Source organism: Malus domestica, chromosome 15 (genome assembly GCF_042453785.1).
Source record: "Malus domestica chromosome 15, GDT2T_hap1".
Classification (NCBI taxonomy): Eukaryota; Viridiplantae; Streptophyta; class Magnoliopsida; order Rosales; family Rosaceae; genus Malus; species Malus domestica.
This window is the reverse complement of record NC_091675.1, coordinates 51,482,551-51,504,336: the sequence shown is the minus strand read 5'-3', so window position 1 is coordinate 51,504,336 and position 21,786 is coordinate 51,482,551. Positions and strand designations below refer to the sequence as shown.

General features: G+C 35.5%; 2 protein-coding genes and 1 long non-coding RNA gene across 3 annotated transcripts; 2 read left to right on the top strand and 1 right to left on the bottom strand.

Annotated features, from left to right (window-relative positions):
• The first annotated feature begins 4,735 nt into the window (after positions 1–4,735).
• Positions 4,736–9,488, top strand: LOC139192337 (uncharacterized). Its single transcript, XR_011576425.1, has 8 exons — positions 4,736–4,844; positions 4,952–5,066; positions 5,763–5,859; positions 5,930–5,997; positions 6,086–6,145; positions 6,682–6,749; positions 7,145–7,266; positions 8,917–9,488. It is a non-coding gene; the product is annotated as an uncharacterized lncRNA (long non-coding RNA).
• Positions 9,489–10,567: 1,079 nt separating this feature from the next.
• LOC103403603 (protein FAR1-RELATED SEQUENCE 6-like) lies at positions 10,568–14,263 on the top strand. The gene is made up of 4 exons (XM_008342451.4): positions 10,568–10,901; positions 11,577–12,669; positions 12,880–13,291; positions 13,471–14,263. The coding sequence occupies exons 2-4, from the start codon at positions 11,967–11,969 to the stop codon at positions 14,108–14,110; spliced, it is 1,755 nt and encodes a 584-aa protein (XP_008340673.3). The 5' UTR covers positions 10,568–10,901; positions 11,577–11,966; the 3' UTR covers positions 14,111–14,263.
• A 3,761-nt stretch (positions 14,264–18,024) lies between these two features.
• Positions 18,025–20,459, bottom strand: LOC103416926 (caffeic acid 3-O-methyltransferase 1-like). The gene is made up of 4 exons (XM_008355131.4): positions 19,967–20,459; positions 18,968–19,278; positions 18,651–18,715; positions 18,025–18,554 (listed from the first exon to the last, which is right to left on the bottom strand). The coding sequence occupies exons 1-4, from the start codon at positions 20,365–20,367 to the stop codon at positions 18,258–18,260; spliced, it is 1,074 nt and encodes a 357-aa protein (XP_008353353.2). The 5' UTR covers positions 20,368–20,459; the 3' UTR covers positions 18,025–18,257.
• Between the last annotated feature and the right edge of the window lie 1,327 nt (positions 20,460–21,786).

Here is a 21,786-nt window from a genome sequence, read left to right as displayed (position 1 = left end):
ATTGAGTCATCACAATATGCAGAGCTTGTAGAGATTGTTGATAAGATTGAGGTTGCATTGGTGAATGCTGGTATGAAGCATTATAACTTGGAGCACCATAAGTGGAGGTTTGCACTTGAGAAGGATAGAACTGTCGAGGAGGACCACCAAAATTATGACCCTTATCATTGTAAAAACAGTACCATGTGGTGTGATTGTGCTTGCCACAAATTTGACAGTGAACTCTATCAGGAGGTTTAGACTGACAATATGGAGCTGTGTGTCCTTCAGCATTACATGTTTGACAAGTAGGCAGCAAAGGTGCACTTGGATTACCATAATATTGTACTGGTGATTGACCAAGAATGCCTGGATTTGGTGTAGGAAGCACATGGGTTTGAGTATACTGTTTGGGTGAATAGAATCGAGCCCCTTGATTAAACCTGCCTTTCCCTTTGTTTTTATTCCCATTAAACTGCTTGTATCCCCCAGAGAAGAATTGAGACTGCCCAGATGCAAGATTAGGTGACTGATGTTTTCCAGAATGAGAGACAGTATTGGCAACCATGGCAGTAATAAAAGGTGTAGTTGTAGAGTTTTCAACAATGACCTCTTCAGCAAGCAACTGAGATCGAAACTCTTTAAGAGAGATCACATTCTCACGACCTCTAATAACACATCGAAATGTGTTGTATTCAGAGGGTAACCCATTAAGAGCAAGAATAACTATGTCCTCATCAGCAAAATAAACCCCAGCAGCAGATAAGTAATCTCTAGCCTCTTTAATTCTGTGAAGATACTGAGACACCGAATCAGACCCTTTCTTTATTGTCTGAAGATTGGACTTCATTTGAAAAATACTAGTCTTGGACACTGTAGAGAACTGTTCTTTAAGACGAATCCAAAGATCCTGAGAGCTCTTACTACCAATGGCACATGACAACGCAATAGGTGACAAAGTGGCAGTAATCAATTGCATTATAGCCCGATCATGCATTTTCCAAACCACAAATGCATCTGCTTCAACAGAAGTACAAGAGCTAGATTGTATACCAGATTCAGCAGGAGAAACTGAAAATTGAGGAGGACAAGGGTGCGAGCCATCAACAAACCCCATAATACCATTGCTTTCCAACAAAAGTTGTATCTGAAAATGCCAATTGAGGTAATTGGAATCATCCAATTTGACATTAACCGAAGTCGAGATGGTGGAGATTAAGGCGGTGATTGGAGATTGCACAATTTGAAGCTGCGTTGCAGTCACCATTGAAATTTCGTCGGAAAAACTCAGTGAGGAATTATAGCAAACAGTTGATATGCAAGACTGAAGAAAGCAGAGAAGATGATCGAAGAAAGATCACGACCACCTAAGAAACCCTAGAAATCCAAAGTATAAGAAGACGAAGAGAATCAGAGATATCAAAACACAGGATAAGAAGGACAAAGACACCTTCAGACTGAGCGGAAGCAGAGGATCGAAGAATATGCGCAGGCAACAATGGCGATTGATACCATGTTAACCAAGATCAATTTTATACAGTAAAGAAGAAGAAGAATGTAGCAGACTTAGAGAGAGAGAAAGGGAGAGAGAGCTTAGAGAGAAGATGAATTTTCTTGATATATTTTCTTAACCGTACAGTGATACAATTGCAACTATTTATCTTCTTACACCTACAAAGCTAACTTCCTTAACTAACATCTCTTCTAATCTAATTACAAGTGGCACCATCTTATACATCAATTTCTCTATTCTATCAGTAAGAACATCAAGTAGGGAGGTGTTCTTCACGGCGGTGCTAGTCTCTAGCCTCACCGGAAGAAGTGCTTCCACGATAATCACTTTTCCATCGTTTGGAATAGCATTGTAACTATTTTCCAACAGCTTTAGGCGGTGTTGGTCACTCCAACTGTGAAGTATCCACTACAAATTTATCAAAAGATACATTGTAACCATTGTTCGTATGACCTCAACCTGAAGAGGAGAACAAAATTAAAACCTAAATTCATTTTTCAATAATATGGGGCTAAAATTTTATGTTATAAGAGTTGAAGCAAAAAAACTATTTCTAGGTTAAAACTTAAATTTTATAGGCTAAAAATTTTAGATTTTACTCCAAGTGTTGGAAATGGTCTTATAAGGGACGGTTTTAGGGTTTGATTTAGGAAAACCTAACCACATGTGAAGCATAATAGTTGAAGAGTGATAAGCTTAAACCTAACTCTCAATGAATCTCATTTTTCACATTGCTAAATAGGAATGCTAAATATTTATGAATAGATATCATCGAAAAAGAAAAAATGGATGGCCTAGTCTAAAATAATTTTGTCACACCCTTAAAATGGATTTTTTTTTTAACAAACGATATTATCTACACTAAGGGGGAGAGGATATGCTTAGCCTCACAATGAGCTAGCAATAATGTGGTTCAAATTCGCCTCTGGCGAGAATCGAAACTAAAGGCTCTTACTTACAAGTGAATATGAATATCATTATACTGTAATACTAAGTGAAAAAAACATGACTAATTAATGAAAATGAAAAAATTGGGTGAACAGCTTTTTTTTTTTTTTTTGAAAAATAAAAAATGAGTGGTCTAGTCTAATTAATGGAATGCTAAGTATGGATGAACAGCTATCATCAAAAAAAAATTAATGAAAAAGATTTGAAAATTTTAAGTTTTAACGATAAAAACAAAATAAAGGGTAAAGTGAATAGTACTAGAATTGACTTTTTAATGTAAAAATATGGTTTTTCGTTAAAACAAACAGTACCGTGAGTTTTTTGTTAAAACTCCCTTAAAAAAAGGGTGGTCTGGTCTAAAATAACCTAGTCACACCCATAAAACGTGACTAATTAATGAAAAAGAAGAAACTGGGTGAACAACTATTATCAAAAAAGAAAAAATTAGCGGTCTAGTCTAATTAATGGAATGCTAAATATGGCTGAACAGCTATTATAAAAAAGGTGGTCCTGTCTAAAATAATTTAGTCACACCCTTAAAACGTGGACAACTATTGTCACTTACTATTACGATTTAACGGTATTTCTCTTCACTTGTAAGTGAGGGGTCTTAGGTTCGATTCTCGCCAAAGACAAATTTGTACCACATTATTACTAGGTCATTGTGAGGCTTAGCTCTTCTCCACCTCCTTAGTGTAAATAATATCATTTATTTAAAAAAACGTGAACAACTATTAGTTAATGGAACACTAAATATGGATGAATAGCTATTATCAAAAAAGAAAAAGCGGGTGGTCTAGTCTAAAATAATTTAGTCACACCCTTGAAACGTGACTAAATCCCCTTTTCCCTTCCCCTTATCTCTCTTACTAGAAAACGCGTGAGACTCTCTCTCTAGTTTCTAAACCTTGCAAACTCCTTTGCCACCGACCCTAGCCTTTGGCTTGGGTGCCAATGGCTATCCTTGTCCAAGTTCCTTGTTCTCCTCTTTCCTTCTTTCTCCTGATCCTCTTCTTTCTTTTTCAATTTTCTCCTGAGATTTTTCTCAATTTCCTTGAGCTTTGTCTCAAAATTTTCCATGAGTTTGTCTCACTTTTGGACTTCATGTCCCTCCTCTCCACCCCTCCATTTCCTTTGGTCGTTCTTTTCCAAACCCAAAACTCCATATCTCCTTACTTTTCCCATTTGCCTCCCTTCCCCATAAATCATCCCCACCCCATCCTTTGCTCTAATCTGCATGACTTTGGACCAAATATGGTTGCCAACCTTATTTCCCTTTCTCACTGTCCCCCCCCCCTAAAATGGCTTGCCGAATTTCCATCGAGGCCAAGCGTACTGCGACTTCAACCAAAGTAAGGGTATTTTACATACCCCCTTAGCCTCACAAACTATCCATGTGTTACTGTGTTTGTACATATTTGCTGGGATTCGTGAATGGAATTTGGATCTGGTAACTATCTTTTGGTTCTGCATCTTTAGTGAAGAAATATGGATGTGGTGTGCTTCTTGGTGTGGGTTTGGTACTTTTGTGCTGCGATGTCTTGTTCATTTTCACCACTTGGTCGTTTTCTCTAGTGCTGCTAGTTTAGTAGCTGCTGGCAAGACTTTCGTGGCGATGACGGTGGCGGACGCTTCTTTCTAAGGTCGAAACTTAAGGATTTGGGTTCCCGTTTTAGTTTATTTATTTGGGCTAAGCTTTTATGTATTTGTTTCCCAATGTATTTGAGTTATTTTGCCTTCCTTTGAGTTGGCATGTACCCTACTATCGGATTAATGCATTTAGCTTTTCAGACGAAAAAAATAAAAAATGAAAAATGAAAACATAATCCAAGCTTCCAAATACTCATCAATAGTAATGTGTGTGTGTTTTTATTTTTTTGGTTAATAAAGTTTATATTGGCACCTCACATAATATTAAGTACAGCCACATGAAATTTTATTATTAAATAAGGTGTTTATTCTAATATGCAATTACTATTTAGGCAGTAATGTGTGTGTTTTTCCGCTTTCTCTCATCCAAAAAAAAAAAAAAAAACCCCTGCTTCTCCTTCTCTATCTCTCTCCTTTTCTTTAAAATTCAACAAAAAACACTGTTCATTAACAGTGTAAGGATGAAAATGCCATCCAATTCCTTTGATATTAGCCCTTTTTTCCATTTTACACAGCAAAAAGACGGGTTTGCCATCCTATCCCACGCGTCCATCATCGCTGCTTCGACTTCCACTTCTCGACTCTTCTGCTGTTTTCCGCTTTCTCTCATCCAAAAAAAAAAAAAAAAACCCCTGCTTCTCCTTCTCTCTCTCTCTCTCTCTCTCCTTTTCTTTACTAGGATTGCTGCGTGCTTCAGATTGGTTTCTGGAAATCGGGGGAACCAATGAAATTGGCGTCTGGATTTCGAGAGAAGGTTGAATTCTTTTATGTTTATGATGACGTTTCCTGTGTACCAAGTGCTTTCCATCTCCCATTTTCTTGATTTATTAAGGACTTACTTGCATTTTGTTGGATTTGTAGATGGGAGAAATATCAAAGTGAGGAAGAAGTAGCTCTTGGTCGTGGGAAGCGCCTGCGGAAAGCTGTTTCTTACAGGGAAGCATATGCTGCACACCCAACTGAAACTTTGAGTGAGGTACTCAAGTATAGCTTTCGTTTCATTAACCTTTTGGGTTATTAAATTTGTATGCTCTGATTGTTTTGCAATTTGAGTTTGGATTGGAATTTAATTTTGATTTACAAATTTCTGATAAAACCTCAAAAAGAAATTTATAAGGAACGTGTAATTTTGTTTTTGGTCTTCTTTCTTCTGATTTTTTGGGTTTTCATCTGGGATATTTTCTGAACATGCTCCATTTATTTTACGCTTGGTTTCGTATACCCTGCAGCAGTCAAATAAATAACCTTACAGTTACAGAACCAGAAGCCACTGAAATGGCGAGTGGCATATATGTTTTTTTCTATGTTTTCAAATCTGGGTTTTAGATATTTTTCTTTGTTTTGGTTAATTATGGAATTTTGGCTCCCAATTTCTTAAAACTTTAGATTTTTTTTTTTTTTTTTTTTTTTTTGCTATTTAGTGTGAGAATATGGGTCCAATATTGGATTCTTCCAATTTTTGGGCAGAGAAAACAGGGTGGTGACAGTAGAGAATTCCAACTTCTTTGTGGTGGAAATCATAGTTTCATTTTAGATTTTCTTTTGGGTTTATGAAATGAGTTGGAATGATGTCTCATGGTTATGTGAATGTTTTTTTAATTTAGTTGTGAACCTAATAATCTAATCGCGTCTCATGATTACGTGAATATTAATAAATTTAGTTGTGAACCAGAACCTGGGTATCAACCAAGGACTGATATCAATCCCAGAAGGTCATGTTGGGGTATATTGGAGAGGAAGCGCTCTTTTAAAGACAATTACAGATCCAGGTGATGTGCATTGAGAAGTTGCTTGCATAGGGCCTTAAATTTGTCTGCTTCTCATTATTTCAAATTTCAGGTTTTCATCTCAATCTGCCTCTGGTCACCCATTTTGAACCCGTTCAAGTTACCCTGCAGACTGATCAGGTAACTTTGGTAATCCATGTTTGGAAGATTGAGGATTCTGTCCTTCCATTCATTATAGTTTTGAAAGCTTCTGTTAGCAACATTGTAGGCAAGGGATATTCCATGTGGTACAAAAGGGGGTGTCATGATCAATTTTGAGAAGATTGAGGTAAAGCTATGCGATATTATTCTTTAGTATTTGTATATTAGTTTCACTTAGTTGAAGGTCTTGAAAAACTCCATTTAATAAATCCAAAATGTGTATTCCTTTAGGTGCTATTTGATAACTATTTGGTTTTTAGTTTCAAGTTTTTGTTTGGATTTATTTTTGTGCATTTACGATAACTTTACTTTAGTATATGTAGATTTAATATTACAATTTAGTATTAATTTATATATTATCTTCTTAGGTTCTTCAAGCATTTAGCTTCTTAGAATATCATTTTTGAAAAAAGCTGGAGTAATGCATTTTATAGTGTGGTCTAACTTCCTTTTCATTGAAGTGGGATTTTTGAGAGGGACTGGTGGATCTCTAAAAAGGAACTTGGTGGAAATTCCTTATTACACTATTCTGTCTTAGAAGTTGTGAATTATATGCATGTATAGATGTTGTCTTAGCTAGATCGTTGTTTTAAACAACCGACTCATTTTTTGCTATTACTTTTCAGATTTTAGTTATGTAGATACTCTCTCTTCATTTTTCAGATGGTTGACAAATTGGATGATGATGGCAATAGAATTTGGTCCACTTGATTTTAAAGAGGCCCTATAAGGTAATATGCTCTGCCTCAATTTTACAGAGCTCTTACATTAGTTTTTTCTTGCTCTTTTTTAACTCGACATGATTTTAGGATGTTGGAAGAGCTCTCTTCCGAGCACATGTCGAGGGTCAACTAAAGGTTAACATATTTGTATATTTATTATTAGCTAACTCTTAATTATGATGCCGTTAAAAAAAAAGTCAAGGATAAGTTGAAGGGTTTGAAAGAAACTAAAGTGGAATTAATTGGAACCGAACCATTCACTAGAAAGTGATATATTTTTAGGTGTATTCGGAATACAAAGTAGTATAATAAGTGGTATATGTGGTTTATATTTTCTATACTTTTTCTTATAATCTCTTATGCCTTGGTCTAATTACTTTCTGGAATTTGATCTATTTTTGTAGAAACTTGGTTGCAAGGCAAGTTGGAAATGCACAAAACTTTGATCACGTTCTATAGAAATGCCAGAGAAGGTCATATCCATTTCGTGCAAAATCAGACTTCTTTCTGCACACAAAAACACTAGGTAAACACACATTATCTTTATTTTGTTCATGATATGATTCTACTGCCTATAAATTTATTTCAATTTTTTTTCCCTTGCTTGGGATGCTTCCTTAATGACCAACATAGCAGAGGACAACTTTTAACGTTGCTATAAACAACATTTCCCATTAATGTTTTTGGACAAGAAGCAATTTGGGTTTTTTCGTATCCAAAGAACTTCGTAATATTTTTAATAGATGAAATAGGTTTCTCTTTAGATATTTAAATTTGTTTCATCCATGATGAGGTTGTGTATAATTTGCATTGGTATTGGTAACTCAATTTTTGACTCAAACATTGTTTATGAAGATTGAAATTGCATAATCTTTCATATAGTTTTCAATCCCGTACCAACGCGCGGGTACAAATTCTAGTTAGTTTCTAAATACACCCAACTATTTATCTACATGTATTCTAAGATTGGTTTTCTCCAAGCTCTTAAGGATACTCTCACGTCCATTGCAGAACAAAGCCCTAATCACTAAAGTATAACACAGATGATGAAAAAAAAAAAAAAAACTAATGAAAATGATTTGAAAACTTTGAGTTTTAACGATAAGAACAAAATAAAGGGTAAAGTGAATTAGGGGTGGGTTCAAAAAACCGAAAACCGAAAAAAACCGAAAACCAAACCGAACCGAAACCGAAAAAACCGAACCGAACCGAATTCTTTTGGTTCGGTTCGGTTTTAGTGATCTAGAAATCGAACCAAACCGAACCGAACCGAATTAATTAAATTAATTTTTTTATTTAATTATTTGTTTTAGGTATTATTTTCTAAACCCAATTTGTAAGTTAAAATGTGCTAACCCAATGTGTTGCCAAACTTTAAGCTCAAAATATTAAAAAAAGGCCTATAAAAACTCTAAACCCTAACCTATTATTTCTCTCCCATATAAGGTTCCGGAACCAAATCTCTTCCCGAAGTACCTACATCCATCTCCATAGCACTGTCTACTTCTGCGCTAGCTTTCTTTTCCAAATCTACTCTCATATAACATGTAACATAATCCATAAACATTTATTTCGGGTAGATTACTTGGGTAATTTGTGTGATTTTTGTGTTGTAAGGTTGTTAGTTTGGCCTTTGAAAGACTTGATTGATGATTTTAGTTCAACTTTAAATGTTTATTTTTATTGTCTTTAATTCTAGTTAGAATGTTTATGTTATGATTGTGTTGGATATGTTAAAATTTAAAATTTCAATGTTTTTCATTTTTTGAAAAAAAATAAAAACAAAAAACCGAAACCGAACCGGAAAAAACCGAACCGAAAAAAAATTGAACCGAACCGAACCGACATTTCGGTTTGGTTTCGGTTTTGGCAAAAAACCGAACCGATTTAAACCGAACCCACCCCTAAAATGAATAGTACCATGATTGACTTTTTAGTGTAAAAATATGATTTTTCGTTAAAGTAAACAGTACCGGAAGCTTTTTGTTAAAGTTCCAAAAAAAAAAAGAGGATATTTTTGTCAAATGAGATATGAAATCAATGTTTTAGAGGCTTAGATGTCTTCTTAAAGTATACGGCAATAATTTTTTCTTAATTGTTGGAACATATAAAACTTGCGATAAGCGAAAAATGAATGACCCTGACTCAAATGAAATATTACCGGTGTGCGCAATAGGGAGGGTCACACCATTAGAACCATACCCGATGATGTGTAGCACCAGTATCCGATTACCATGATGGATCAGAAGAAGAAGCAAATATGCATACCAGCAAAAGCACGAGAAATATCATCATTTGAACGAGTAGCTTGAGGACGAAACGCGACAATGTGGCCAAATTGATTGCAGGCCCAACTCTGAGCTCTACGGTTGACAAGGGTTGGTCCAAGGATACCAGGGCGTTGATGCACATCACCACGCTGACCATATCGCTCAGCATTAGAGCGTCCACCACCATTACTGCGAGGAGCCCGAACCAGAAGCACCATTAGACAAACCAACAACAGAATTACGGCCAGAAAGTAGCAGGAGTTGAAGCAACAGCCTGATTCATAGCTTGCTTGGATTCAAAGAGCAGGAGCCGAGTTATCAAATCATTAAACGGCGACAGAGGTGGGAAGTTCGTGAGCATAAACACCCAATTCTTACCGCCAAAAGGCCTCATCTCTAGTCAGATACATACGTACACATTTTGCCATAATATATCTCCTTGTAGTTATAAGAAAAATATTTTGCTGATCATGTTAACGAATTAGAGCAAGTCCACCGGGACTTGCTTTGCCCAGCCCCCAGCACAAAAAACAGCCTGGCCCTCAGTGAAATTGCTCCAGCCCACAAAGTTGCCTGGCACCCAGCCCATGCCAGGCAACAGCCCAGCCCAATTTTGATAGACCAAGAAGCTGGCCTATTTGGCTGGCGCGTGCACAACAAGCGCGCCTGGGCGCGAGTAGCCGACAGGCTGCAGAGGGGCTGTCAGCCCACTTGTGTTCCGGATCCCATCAGCGACGTGGCATGCTCATAGCCGTTGGATTTCCAACGGCTAGTTTTTCTAGACCGTTGGATTTCCAACGGTAAAAAAAATTTAAATTTTACTTTTAAAATAGACCGTCCGATCACAGATCAACGGTCTACGTTAATTAACTAAATTAAAATTTATTAAAAAATACAGAAAAAATATTAAAAAATACAGAAAATTTTAAAAAATTTATTTATTTTTTCTATAAATACCTAACTCTCATCTTCCACCTTACACCACATTTCAATATTTTCTACACTTTCTACCAAAGCTTTCATATACTTTTTGTGTGAAAAAAAAAATACCAAAAAGCTTGTGGTTGAAGAATAAAGTGTATTTGATGAGTTTATGTAATTTCATTTTTATAGTTTATTTGATGAGTATGTAATTTTATTTTAGTGTGTATTTTTTTTTAAGTTTATTTGAAATTTTATCTGAAATTGGTTAAAAATCTTATCCAAAATAAACTTAAAAAAAAAAACACACCAAATAAATGCGCTGGGTGCCAGCGCATTTTTTTAGGGGTGGAGATGCCTTGGCCTATTACTGTTCACTCCAGTCTATTACTGTTCACTTGAGTGGATAAATGCGCTGGGTGCTGGCGCAAAGTCCTTAGGGGTGGAATTGCTCTTATGAGCCAGAGTTATTTTTATTTACGGATAATTAGGCTCCGGTCCTTAATTTTTGATATTCTTTGATTAAAATCCTGTTATTTTTTACTTTTTGATCAAGGTCCTTGAAGTTTGTACACATCAGCATTTTATTATCAACATATTTCCATGTCAGCTTTTTTTTTTATTATTGAAATAGTTAATTATTGCATTTTTTTAATCTGAGGCTGCGTTTTTATTCCACGGCTGTTAATGCCTCAAACACCTCCTATGCCAAACTAAATTGATGCATCCATTCCATCAACTAATCCCGCTCACTTGATTTCTTCCCTTTTTGATTTTCGTAACTGCAAATTCCACAATAATCTCACTAAGTTTTTCAAATCCATCATTATTAACTTTGATATGATGCTTCAAATTCAAGTTTGGCCAAGATTTGAATCGAAGTCATACTTTATCCGTGAGCGTTCGAGCAAGCGCAGTTTTTTGCAGAGTAATTTGAAGAATCAACGACAATTCCGAGCTAAAATTCGAGGTTTTTTTTTTTTCATTTTTTGAATTTGCACCCATAGTTCATTTATACTGATTTGTCCACAATGGTGGATTTTTGGTGTTATAATTTTCGTACCCATATTTACAAGTAGTGTAGTATCGTTTTCACAATTGGTTTTGCATATGTTTGGGCATGTATTGGGGAACTGCAATGAGTTCATCATGTATCTTGTGGTTTTGCAGAATTTTTCTGGTGCATACCAAGTGTTTGTCGAAATGTTTGAATGAGAATTTCGTATAAGAAAGTTTTGTATGCATGGAAACTGTTTATAAAAATTATTGAATAAGTTTTTTTCTCTATTGTGGTGTGCATGGGTACAATTCAATTGCAGTGTATACATTTTTTTAACAATGGTTCATGTGTTGATGTGTTGCAAACTACTGAAGTTGTAGAAGTATAGGAAGGGGTACAACACAAAAACAGAGCAGATAAGTCAAGGGAGAACCAGCTAAGGCCGAGTGTTTTTGCCATCTATTTTTCTGTTTGACATATACCGTATTTGTTTTTTTTGGGGTGGGGGGGGTACAAACAGCAAATAATAATTGGACATGGTTTAATTCATCTTTCTTGTTTTCCTTTTGGAAATGTATTGCACTTTTCATGTCAAGCTAGAATGCTTTGGGTTAATGTTGTATTCACTTTCTTTTATCTTTTCAGATGGAAGGTGCTATAGTGGGGAGATGCACTCATCAGGGTACCACTATATCTATCCCAATTTTTTACCACACTACATTCTCTGAAGTGTACAATGAGGTTTGCTCAAGGCTTAGTAATTTGACTCATGGTTTATTCGACCTTACATATGTTTTACCTGGATATTCTACTTGTCTATTGCAATCTAATATGGACGTGCGAATGTTGTATATGTCGGTTGTCAACGAGAAATATTATTGTGTTGATATAGTTATCAACCAAAAGTCGTGACGTGACAATGATCGTGTCAGCCGAAATACCCCTGCTTCACAAACATTTATAATTGAAGGAAATATTCACAGCGATGGGAATGAGTATTTAGGGAAATATGCAACACTGGGAGGCAAGGTATATATGTCAAACGCTTGGAAGACCTACATTAATCATGTAAATCAAGGATTTGAAGGCGGAGTGGAAGAATTCAGAGACAAACTTTGTAAGTATGCAGTTGAAATGGGATTCACATTTGTGTATGTGAAGAACGACAGGGAAAGAGTTACAGCGGTATGTAATAAGAAATATTCTGAAGGTTGTCAGTGGCGTGTGCATGCATCAATATGTCATGTTAACAATTTCTTTTATATTAAGAGGTTGAATAACGAACACACTTGCACATGCCGCATTCGTGAGAAAAAAAGTGGTATGATGAGTTCCAAAATTGTAGCTTCTACTATAGTTGAAAAGATCCGGACCAGACCTCGTATCAAACCAATTGATATCGTAATGGATTTTAAGAGAGACTACGGTTTAGATATTTCCTATTACAATGCATGGTATGGGAAAGAGATTGCAAAAACTAAAGTTCATGGTGATGATTCGTTGTCATATCATCAAATGGTTTGGTACGTAGAAGCTATCAAAAAAACAAATCCTGGATCTCATTGCGAATTGGAGTTTGACCAAGAAACCTTTCATTTCCAGCGGATATTCATTGCATTTGGTGGTTCTATTGAGGGTTTTAAGTTTTGTAGGCCTATGTTGTTTTTGGATGGTACTTTCTTGAAAGACAAATACAAAGGAACATTGCTTGCTGCAATTGGTAAAAATGGCAATCAAGGTATGCACATATCCCTTTAATTTTTATATTTTAATAATTTGCTTAATAATAAGTCTTCCTATTCAACCTGATTATGTAACATCTTTCAAAATTTTGAAGATTCAATACGTATACCTGATTATGTACATTGCTTACGACACATTTTTATTCATAAGTTTGGTATATAATGCTAACTACTGACTTTGGAATGTTTTAATTTGTTGGTTGAAGGATTCTTCCCTCTTGCATTTGCATTAATTGATGGTGAGGACCAAAATAATTGGACATGGTTTCTTAAAAATTTGGCTAAGATTTTGGAGCCACAACAACGCACCATAACTTTCATATCTGATCGACACAAGGGGTTGATTCCGGCTGTGACAAATACTTTTCCAGACTCCCCTCATGCATATTGTTTGCATCACATCAAGCTAAACATATTAGAAAAGTATCCTGCTAGTCTTGGATCTGTTTTTCGAAATAAAATTGTTCAAAAGTTTAGTGAGTGTGCATATGCTGCCACCCCCGAGATGTATGAATTGAAAATGGCAGCATTGGTCAAGGAAGGAGGTAATATAATGCGCAAATTTTTGAAGGATCTCCCAAAAGAGAATTTTTGCAATGCATTTTTCAAGGGTAAAAGGTAACAGTTTTTGTTAATTTACTATCTTCCAAAACACAATACATGTTTCGTTTTTATTAATGAATGTGTCATTTTATTATAAAACATGTAGATGACTTGTTTCTACACTGTCTGATTTCTCTTTCTTGTCATATCACCAAATTATGCAGATTGCTCATTTTATTATTTCGATGTTTTAGGTACGGGGAAATGTGGTCGAACGTTGCAGAATCATTTAATGCATGGATTAGTAACGAACGTCTCTTACCCATTTACCAATTGGTGGATGGTATAAGAATTAAGTTGATGGAAATGAATGCTGAAAGACATCTTGAGGCAAACAAATGGACCACTTTCTTATGTCCGGAAATGGAGGCTGAGATGGTTGCATCTATTGAGGTTGGGAGGCATTGGCTTGTTAGACGGTCTAGTGAGTGTGTGTTCGAAGTGCAAACCGATGATACTTCGTTGATGGTTGACTTAGAAAGTCAAATTTGCTCATGTCAACAATGGCAGATAAAAGGCTTCCCTTGCTCACATGCACTTACTGCAATCTTGAAAAATGGTGCAAATCCTTTTGATTACACTGAGGCGTATTTCAGCACTGATTACTACAAGTCTTCATATTCATTTCCAATTCAACCTATTCCTCAAGTAGATAAGCCTCATATGAGTGAAGATACAGAATTTATAGTGAAACCTCCTAAAACAAGGAAGCAACCTGGTAGACCAAGGATCAAGAGAATCAAATCTGCTGGGGAGGAAGCAAGACCATTAGAGTGTGGTCGATGTCATCAAGTGGGTCATCACAATCAGAGGACTTGTTCAGTTCTGATATAAGCTTATGTTACTACTTCCATTGTTATTCAGACTTTGCATAATATTTTTACATTTAAGTTATGCACAATTTGAGCTTGGTGTGACAATTTTGCTTCTATTCTATGTATTCAAATTTGGTTCGTTTTTATTTAGAAATTTAGAAGTTGAGCTACAGAGCATGGGGTACAATATTGTTTGCATTAGCTACATTTTTTTCAGTTCAGAGAACTTTTCCTTCCATTGTTGAAGGTGCACTTTCTTTAGATCCCCCTTTTTCGAAGTTGAGCTACCAAGCTATTTACTTAGCAGAATGCTCGAATGATACCTCATGTTACCCCTCACACTTTTCGTTAGTGTGGGTGCAAATTAATACCATTAATTAACATTACCCAGTTTAGAAAAGTTTTCAAGATGTCGAGAACGTACCTAAAAATGGTGAGAATGTAGCAGTGAAATGAATTCAAGATGATGAGAATACATTAACATTAACAAGTGTGAATGCACTAGTGAAATAAATTTATAATCCCATCGTTAAGAATGTACCCCTGCTTTGTATCTCTCATAACTCATTTTCATTCTGTTTATTAAAAAAGAAAAAAAAAGCAGCTTGCTCATGAACATGAACTAATTAAATATAATCACAGTAGTTGGATTCAAATTTCAATAGGTCCTCATGCAAAAAACAATCAAATAAACCCATAAAGTACACAAAGTACATATCTTTTACCAAACAAGAAAAAACATCAAATTAGATTCATAGTCATGACCAAGGAAGAAAATATCGGTAATATCGGAAATATCGGTAGTCCGAAAACACGGAAATATCGATGGAAATATCGGGATAATATCGATATCGATAAAAATTACATGGAAACCACGGAAATTGTAAGAAAAACTTGGAAATTTTTATTGAAACTTTGCATGATGTTTATTTAGTCAATTATCTATTAGTTTATCACAAAAAATTGGAAGGAAATGCATTGCATGATGGATTTAACATTATCAAGTTGATTATATAACGAGCTGACAAACATTGTGAGTGTAGAAAATATGTAGAAATTAATGAAAGAAGTCTAAACACACCATAATCATTTATATATAATGAATTAGTACAATATTTTACACTTTATACATTGCATGGTAAGATACATGAGTGACTTAGTACCACATAGAGTTCCTATGAGGTTTAAAATTTTCACTATCTTCATCATCTCTATGTGTAGAGTGAGTGTATTTTGAAGAGTAGTTAGCAACCATGGCAATGGTTTTCAAGAACCAAAACCCAAAAGTCAATAGGAAACCGAATACTTCGGTATTTTTCGGGATTACCAAACAAATGGGATTTGGAAACCAATCCCATATCGAAAATTTCGGTATTTTTCGGGATGGGATTCCCGAACTTCAGGATGGTTTTGGTTTGGGATTTTTCGGTTTGGGTTTGGGACTTTTTCGGTTTGGTTTGGGATTTTCCGGAATTTTTTCCAGCCCTACCATGTAAGTGACAAAATAAAAAATAGAAAAATTAAAAACCACATGCCATTGACTAAGTAATTAATTGACACAATTTAAAATATAATACCACAAAAAATTTGGAATATGTGCAAATTTGTTTCTTGTAAAAAGAATTCAAAACAAAACCATATATATAAATATTGTAGCATATTATCACAACAACATAAGTGGTATAGTGGTTAAGGCCTTAAGGAGTTAAATGGGAGGGGTTCGAACCCCTCTATGCTCAAAATTGAGACTTTTCCAAATTTTCAGGAATTTTTGGACTAATATCGCGATATTATATCTAATATAAATATCACGATATTTTGACGAAATATCATTGGATACTCATTAAAATATCGGTAACTCAAAAAAACGAAAATATCGGCGATATTTCGCCGATATTTTGGATATTTTCTTCCATGGTCATGACTGCATGTTGGTGGCCTATGCATGCGACCAATTAGATTCATCGTTCAGAAATGCACCCACACATGTTGCTCTATACTCGAGTAGTTCATCCTCTTCAAAATTTTCCATTATTGGCCACATCTTTGACGCCACAATCAAGCTTGCATATTCATCATCCTCATAAAGTGTTATGCTAATATATGAATATTTTCCAAGTACAAACTAACAGGAATGACAAAAGATGTTAATGTACTCACGATCCTGGAGCTTGTTGTGGGCACTTGTGGACAAGCACCATTGGCCAATCAATGTGGATATCTTTTATACTTTGAAAACTAACAGGAATGACAAAAGATGTTAATGTACTCACGATCCTGGAGCTTGTTGTGGGCACTTGTGGACAAGCACCATTGGCCAATCAATGTGGATATCTTTTATACTTTGAAATGTAAGTTTTTCATCATATTGAATTGTTCCCCATGCCACCTAGGTTGTACCCTTGCTAACAATGAATTCAACACTACAAATAATAAATTGTACCCCATACCACCTAATTTGTACCCCTGCTTGTTAATGTCAGTACAACAAATTCATACTCCCAACATTAAGAATGTACCCCTGCACTGACACCATATACTTTGAATGTAATGTACCCCTGCACTGACACCATATACATTGAGAATATACCTACAATAACTTCAGAATCCCATCGTTTATCAAAATTTTCAGGTTGGTGTAAGGGCCATACAATCATATCCCATCGTTGAGTTTGTACCCTACTAACAATGAATTCAACACTATAAATAATAAATTGTACCCAATACCACCTAGTTTGTACCCCTGCTTGTTAATGTCAGTACAACAAATTTATACTCCCAACATTGAGAATGTACCCCTGCATACAATGCTAGCTGCAACTCTAATGCAATTGAATTCATGTAACCCCTCATACAATGCTAGCTGCAACTCTATAAATATTGAATTGTACCCATGCCACCTAGTTTGTACCCCTGCTAACAATGAATTCAACCCTACAACTAATAAATTGTACCCCATACCACCTAGTTTGTACCCCTGCATTGTTAATGCCAATACAACAAATTCATACTCCCATACCACCTAGTTTGTACCCCTGCTTGTTAACGTTAGTACACAGCCCCTCACACAATGCTAACTCCAACTCTATAAATATTGAATTGTACCTCATGCCACCTAGTTTGTACCCATGCTTGTCAATGTTACTACAAAAAAATTCATACTCCCAACATTGAGAACATATCCACGCCATCTACTGCCCCCAACTAAACAAATATTGCATTGTACCCCCTGCCAACTAGTTTGTATCCTTGCCTACAGTTCTGCAACTCTCAAAATATGGGCTTAAAAACTTTTCAAGCATTTTTATAAACACTTGTTATGCATGGAAAATTTTCATATGCAAAAATTCTCATTCAAAAATTTCGACAAACACTTGGTATACACCAAAAAAAACACTGCAAAACCATAAGGTACATGCTGAAATCATTGAAGTTCCCAAATACGTGACCAACAAAATCATAAAAGAATCATTAATATATACAAAATCAATTGTGAACGATACTACGTTCTCGTAAATATGGTACAAAGATTATAACATCAATCAGTATGGGTGTAATTTCAAAAAATGGAACAATACCTCGAATTTTAGCTCGTCAGCGTCGTTGGGTCTGTAAGTCCCCCTGCAAAAAATTGCGCTCGTTCGAATGCTCGCGGGAAAAAATATGATTTTGACTCAAATCTTGCCGAAAATTGAATTTGAGGATTCATATCAAAGATAATAATGATGAATTTGCAGTTACGAAAATCAGAAACTGAAGAAAATAGCGTCATTATTTGGTGCAACGGATGCGTGAATTCAGTTCAGCAAGCAAAAGAGGCGTTGGAGGCGTTAGAGGCGTAAAAGTCATGAAATAAAAACACAGTGGGGATAAAAAAAAATACAATAATTAACTATTTTAGTAAAATAACAAGAAGGATGACATGGAAATATATTAACAGTAAAAATGCTGATGTGGATAATTATAGAGACTTTGATCAAAAAATAAAAAACAACAGGATTTCAGTCAAAGATCTCTACCAACTAAGGACCGGATACAAATTGTCCCTTTTATTTATACACACATCTAGCAGTTATTTTTATTTATACACACATCTAGACATAGCTCAAAGAAATAATAATCAAGCATAACACTATTTTGCCGATCATCTTCACATACATAGGTGTTTACTTAAACATCTCCATCACGCAAAAGCTGGAAAAAAAACATTCATATTTAATGCCACTAAATCCAGCACCAGTTGCCAAAGTCATGAACTCTTCTCGGCTCCGCTCCTTTCCTCCCCTGTTTTGACTCAGCATAAGCACATCAAGTAGGGAGGTGCTCTTCACGGCGGTGCTAGTCTCTGGCATCACTGGAAGAAGTGCTTCCACAATAATCACTTTTCCATCGTCTGGAATAGCATTGTAACAATTTTCCAACAGCTTTAGGCAGTGTTGGTCACTCCAATTGTGAAGTATCCACTACAAATTTATCAAAAGATACATTGTAACCATTGTTCGTATGACCTCAAACTAAAGAGGAAAATCAAATTAATGCTCGGGAAAATGAAAAATAACCTTCAACAAAATGGCATCCCCAGATGGAACACTTGCAAACATGTCTCCTCCAACATGTTCTACCCCTGCAAAAATAAATTAATTCCTATTTTAAGTTGCAGAGCTTGTGCATGATAAATAAAAAAAGAAGAAAAATAATTCCCGCATGTCGTTTGCTTCTTTTGTATATCTTTTTATATTTATGTCTTTTGATTCTTTATATGATTTATTCAACCTAAAGCTAAAACATAAGTGTGTAGGGAAAGGAAAATGGTGAGTGTGCGAACATCACATTCCAACTAACTATTACGAATCAAATTAACTAAAGTAATCTTTACCAGGATATGAAGCGGCATGTTTTATGACATGAGGCAAGTCATAATTGATACCCTTAATATGGGGATGCTTAGAAGTGATTAGACTAATGGTGACTCCCAAACCACCACCAACATCAACAAGTTGGGTAATTTTCTCAAAACCCTTGTAGAGATGAAGAATCTTGTTGGTGACAATAGTGGTGTGGTTAAACATTGCTGTGTTGAAAACTTGATTAAACCTGGGGTCTAAACCTAGGTACTCAAAACACCCCTTGCCATAGACCCTGTTAAATGGAATTCCTCCTTCAACAACTGCATCTTTCAGTTGGGACCTATCAATGTCAATGTGTATCACCCAAGTTAGAGTTAAAAAGATAAATTACTATTTTTTTTTCTGAAACAAGATAATTACTAGTAATTAGGCTAATTAGAAAATAAAAGCTAGAGAGACCAATTTCTTTTCTACAATGACTGATGTGGCAATTTCTAATTTGTTGTAAATAAATAACTTGTAAGTGATTCCAGAATGAAACAAATGAAAATTGCCAAATGAGTTTATAGTGAGTCGTGCAAAATAGATAAGGTATTTTCAAGTTATATTGGTTTCTTTTTCATAATAATTTGAAAAAATTGGTGCAATTTTGGCATAATTTAAGCTTTGGTTCATGAACTAAAAAATTTGTAGTATTGCTTTCTAAACTTGCCATAATGTGAAGCAATAGTCATTTTGAATAACATTCTTGGTAATTTCCTTTTAGAATAAAAAGTTTAAAGGGGCCAAATAGGGACGAAGTTCATATGGAGTTATTCAAAAAAATTATTGTTTTCCATTGTAACAAGTTTAGAGACCAATATTTAGGGATAATTAATTAAAGACCAAAGTTCCAATTGAACTAAAATTCAAAACTATTGCTCTAATTATCTCTAATAATTCTAAAAACAAAATATAGATGAATAAAAAGAGAAAAGGGTTAAGACAATGGTTAATTCGTAGGGGCAAGAGAGTAGTACTAAACAGACCAGGAGTCTAGGACGACCTTGTCTTGCATCAATGCCATCATGGGACCGAAAGAAACACCATCTTCATTAGTCACAAAGTAGTTGGACACAGGACCAAGGCTGTAGAGCCTCTGAGAATCAGACCCATCTTCATTAGCAACGACAGAGCAGCTGAGAATAGAGTAACTGGCTAGGAGCCTTAGAATACGATCCAACATCATCGGTGCCTCAGAATTCCTGGTGCCGCTGCCGATATGGGCTGCAATCTCTGATGAAGACAGATTGGCACCAGGACCGGCTTTCACTATGATGTCGAAAACGCCTAGCTCGATTGCTGATTGCATAGACATGGACAGCACAGAAGAAAACACCAGCTGCATGGCACAGCCGAAGTTTTCCTCTTCTTCCAGCTGCAGGGCCATTGGACTGTCTATGTTTGTATTGTGATACTTAATGCCACCTGAATGTGTTTACTTATCTTCTCTATATATAAAGCCAGAACTTCCTTTTCGTCAATTCGCGCTTTGTATTTTAAGTCTTCTTACATGGAAACAAATTTTAGTCTATCAAGTGAGGTTAGCTTTCGGCACTGATATTTGAATTTTTGTTTGACTCCCTCTATTTTATACGCCGGTCTATTTTACATGCCTTGATCAAACTTCCACCTAAATGTACAAGTGCAATTCTACTAGAAGTCTGCATAACTCTATCATCTATGTGGGGTCTGTGGAAACATTCAAACTCTACAAATGTTGTAGAATTCCATATAATGTATTGAAAACGGGAGAATTGTCATGAGAATCAATTAAAATAAGTGACTAATTAACCAATCCTGACTTTTTCTTTTCAACCCTCCTCCAATTATCATGCTTCATTCATACAGTCATGCTCTTATTTGTCAACAATGCAACAAATTTAAACATATTCCACCTAAATGTACAAGTGCAATTCTACTAGAAGTCTGCATAACTCTATCATCTATGTGGGGTCTGTGGAAACATTCAAACTCTACAAATGTTATAGAATTCCATATTCAATACATGATAATGTATTGAAAATGGGAGAGTTTTCATGAGAATCAATTAAAATAAGTGACTAATTAAGAAATTTTTGTTGTTACTCTACCCTTCACGGTACTACACTATGGCGGAGGGACAAGGATTGGCCTAGGGCGGCTATCCTGACCTTTTCTTTTCAACCCTCCTTCAATTATCATGCTTCATTCATTTACTCTATGCTCTTATTTGTCAACAAAGCAACAAATTTAAACATATTCTTCCCTAATTCCAAATGCCAACTTCCAAGTCTGGTTACATCCCACCACAATTATTATATTTATATGACATCAAATTAATAATCTTTGACATTTGATAAACAACCTTAACTTTTGTTTTTTTAGTACAACAAATATATTTTACACTAAGGGGAGGGGGGAGTTCGGTTAAGCCATACAATGGCAACTTAGTTTGGTATTGAATTCGCCATCCACGATATTCGAACCTAAGACCTCTCACTTACAAGTAAAGAGGAATATCACCAGACCGTAGTACTAAATGGCTATAAACAACTTTAACATTAAACTTTCACTTATAGATTTTTTTTTTTTTTTAAATCTACATTAAACCTTCACTTATAAATTTTTTTAAAAAAAAAATCTACTTTGATCTTTCTCTTTCACAGTGCAACCCAGAAGCAGGACTCCAAGTCTAGAAATGCAACATCCCACATCGCCCAGGGGAGTGGATCATGTAAGCCTTATATTTATATTCCCATCTCTACCTAGCACGAGGCCTTTTGAGAGCTCATTAGCTTCGGGTTCCATTGGAACTTCGAAGTTAAGC

Coding starts and splice junctions, on each gene's coding strand:
- LOC103403603 (XM_008342451.4), top strand. CDS start 11,967: ATGTCAAACGCTTGGAAGACCTACATTAATCATGTAAATCAAGGATTT. Junction 12,670..12,879: donor TGGTAAAAATGGCAATCAAG/GTATGCACATAT, acceptor TGTTGGTTGAAG/GATTCTTCCCTCTTGCATTT. Junction 13,292..13,470: donor GCATTTTTCAAGGGTAAAAG/GTAACAGTTTTT, acceptor TCGATGTTTTAG/GTACGGGGAAATGTGGTCGA.
- LOC103416926 (XM_008355131.4), bottom strand. CDS start 20,367: ATGGCCCTGCAGCTGGAAGAAGAGGAAAACTTCGGCTGTGCCATGCAG. Junction 19,279..19,966: donor AAGGTCGTCCTAGACTCCTG/GTCTGTTTAGTA, acceptor TGACATTGATAG/GTCCCAACTGAAAGATGCAG. Junction 18,555..18,650: donor GGGATGCCATTTTGTTGAAG/GTTATTTTTCAT, acceptor ATAAATTTGTAG/TGGATACTTCACAATTGGAG.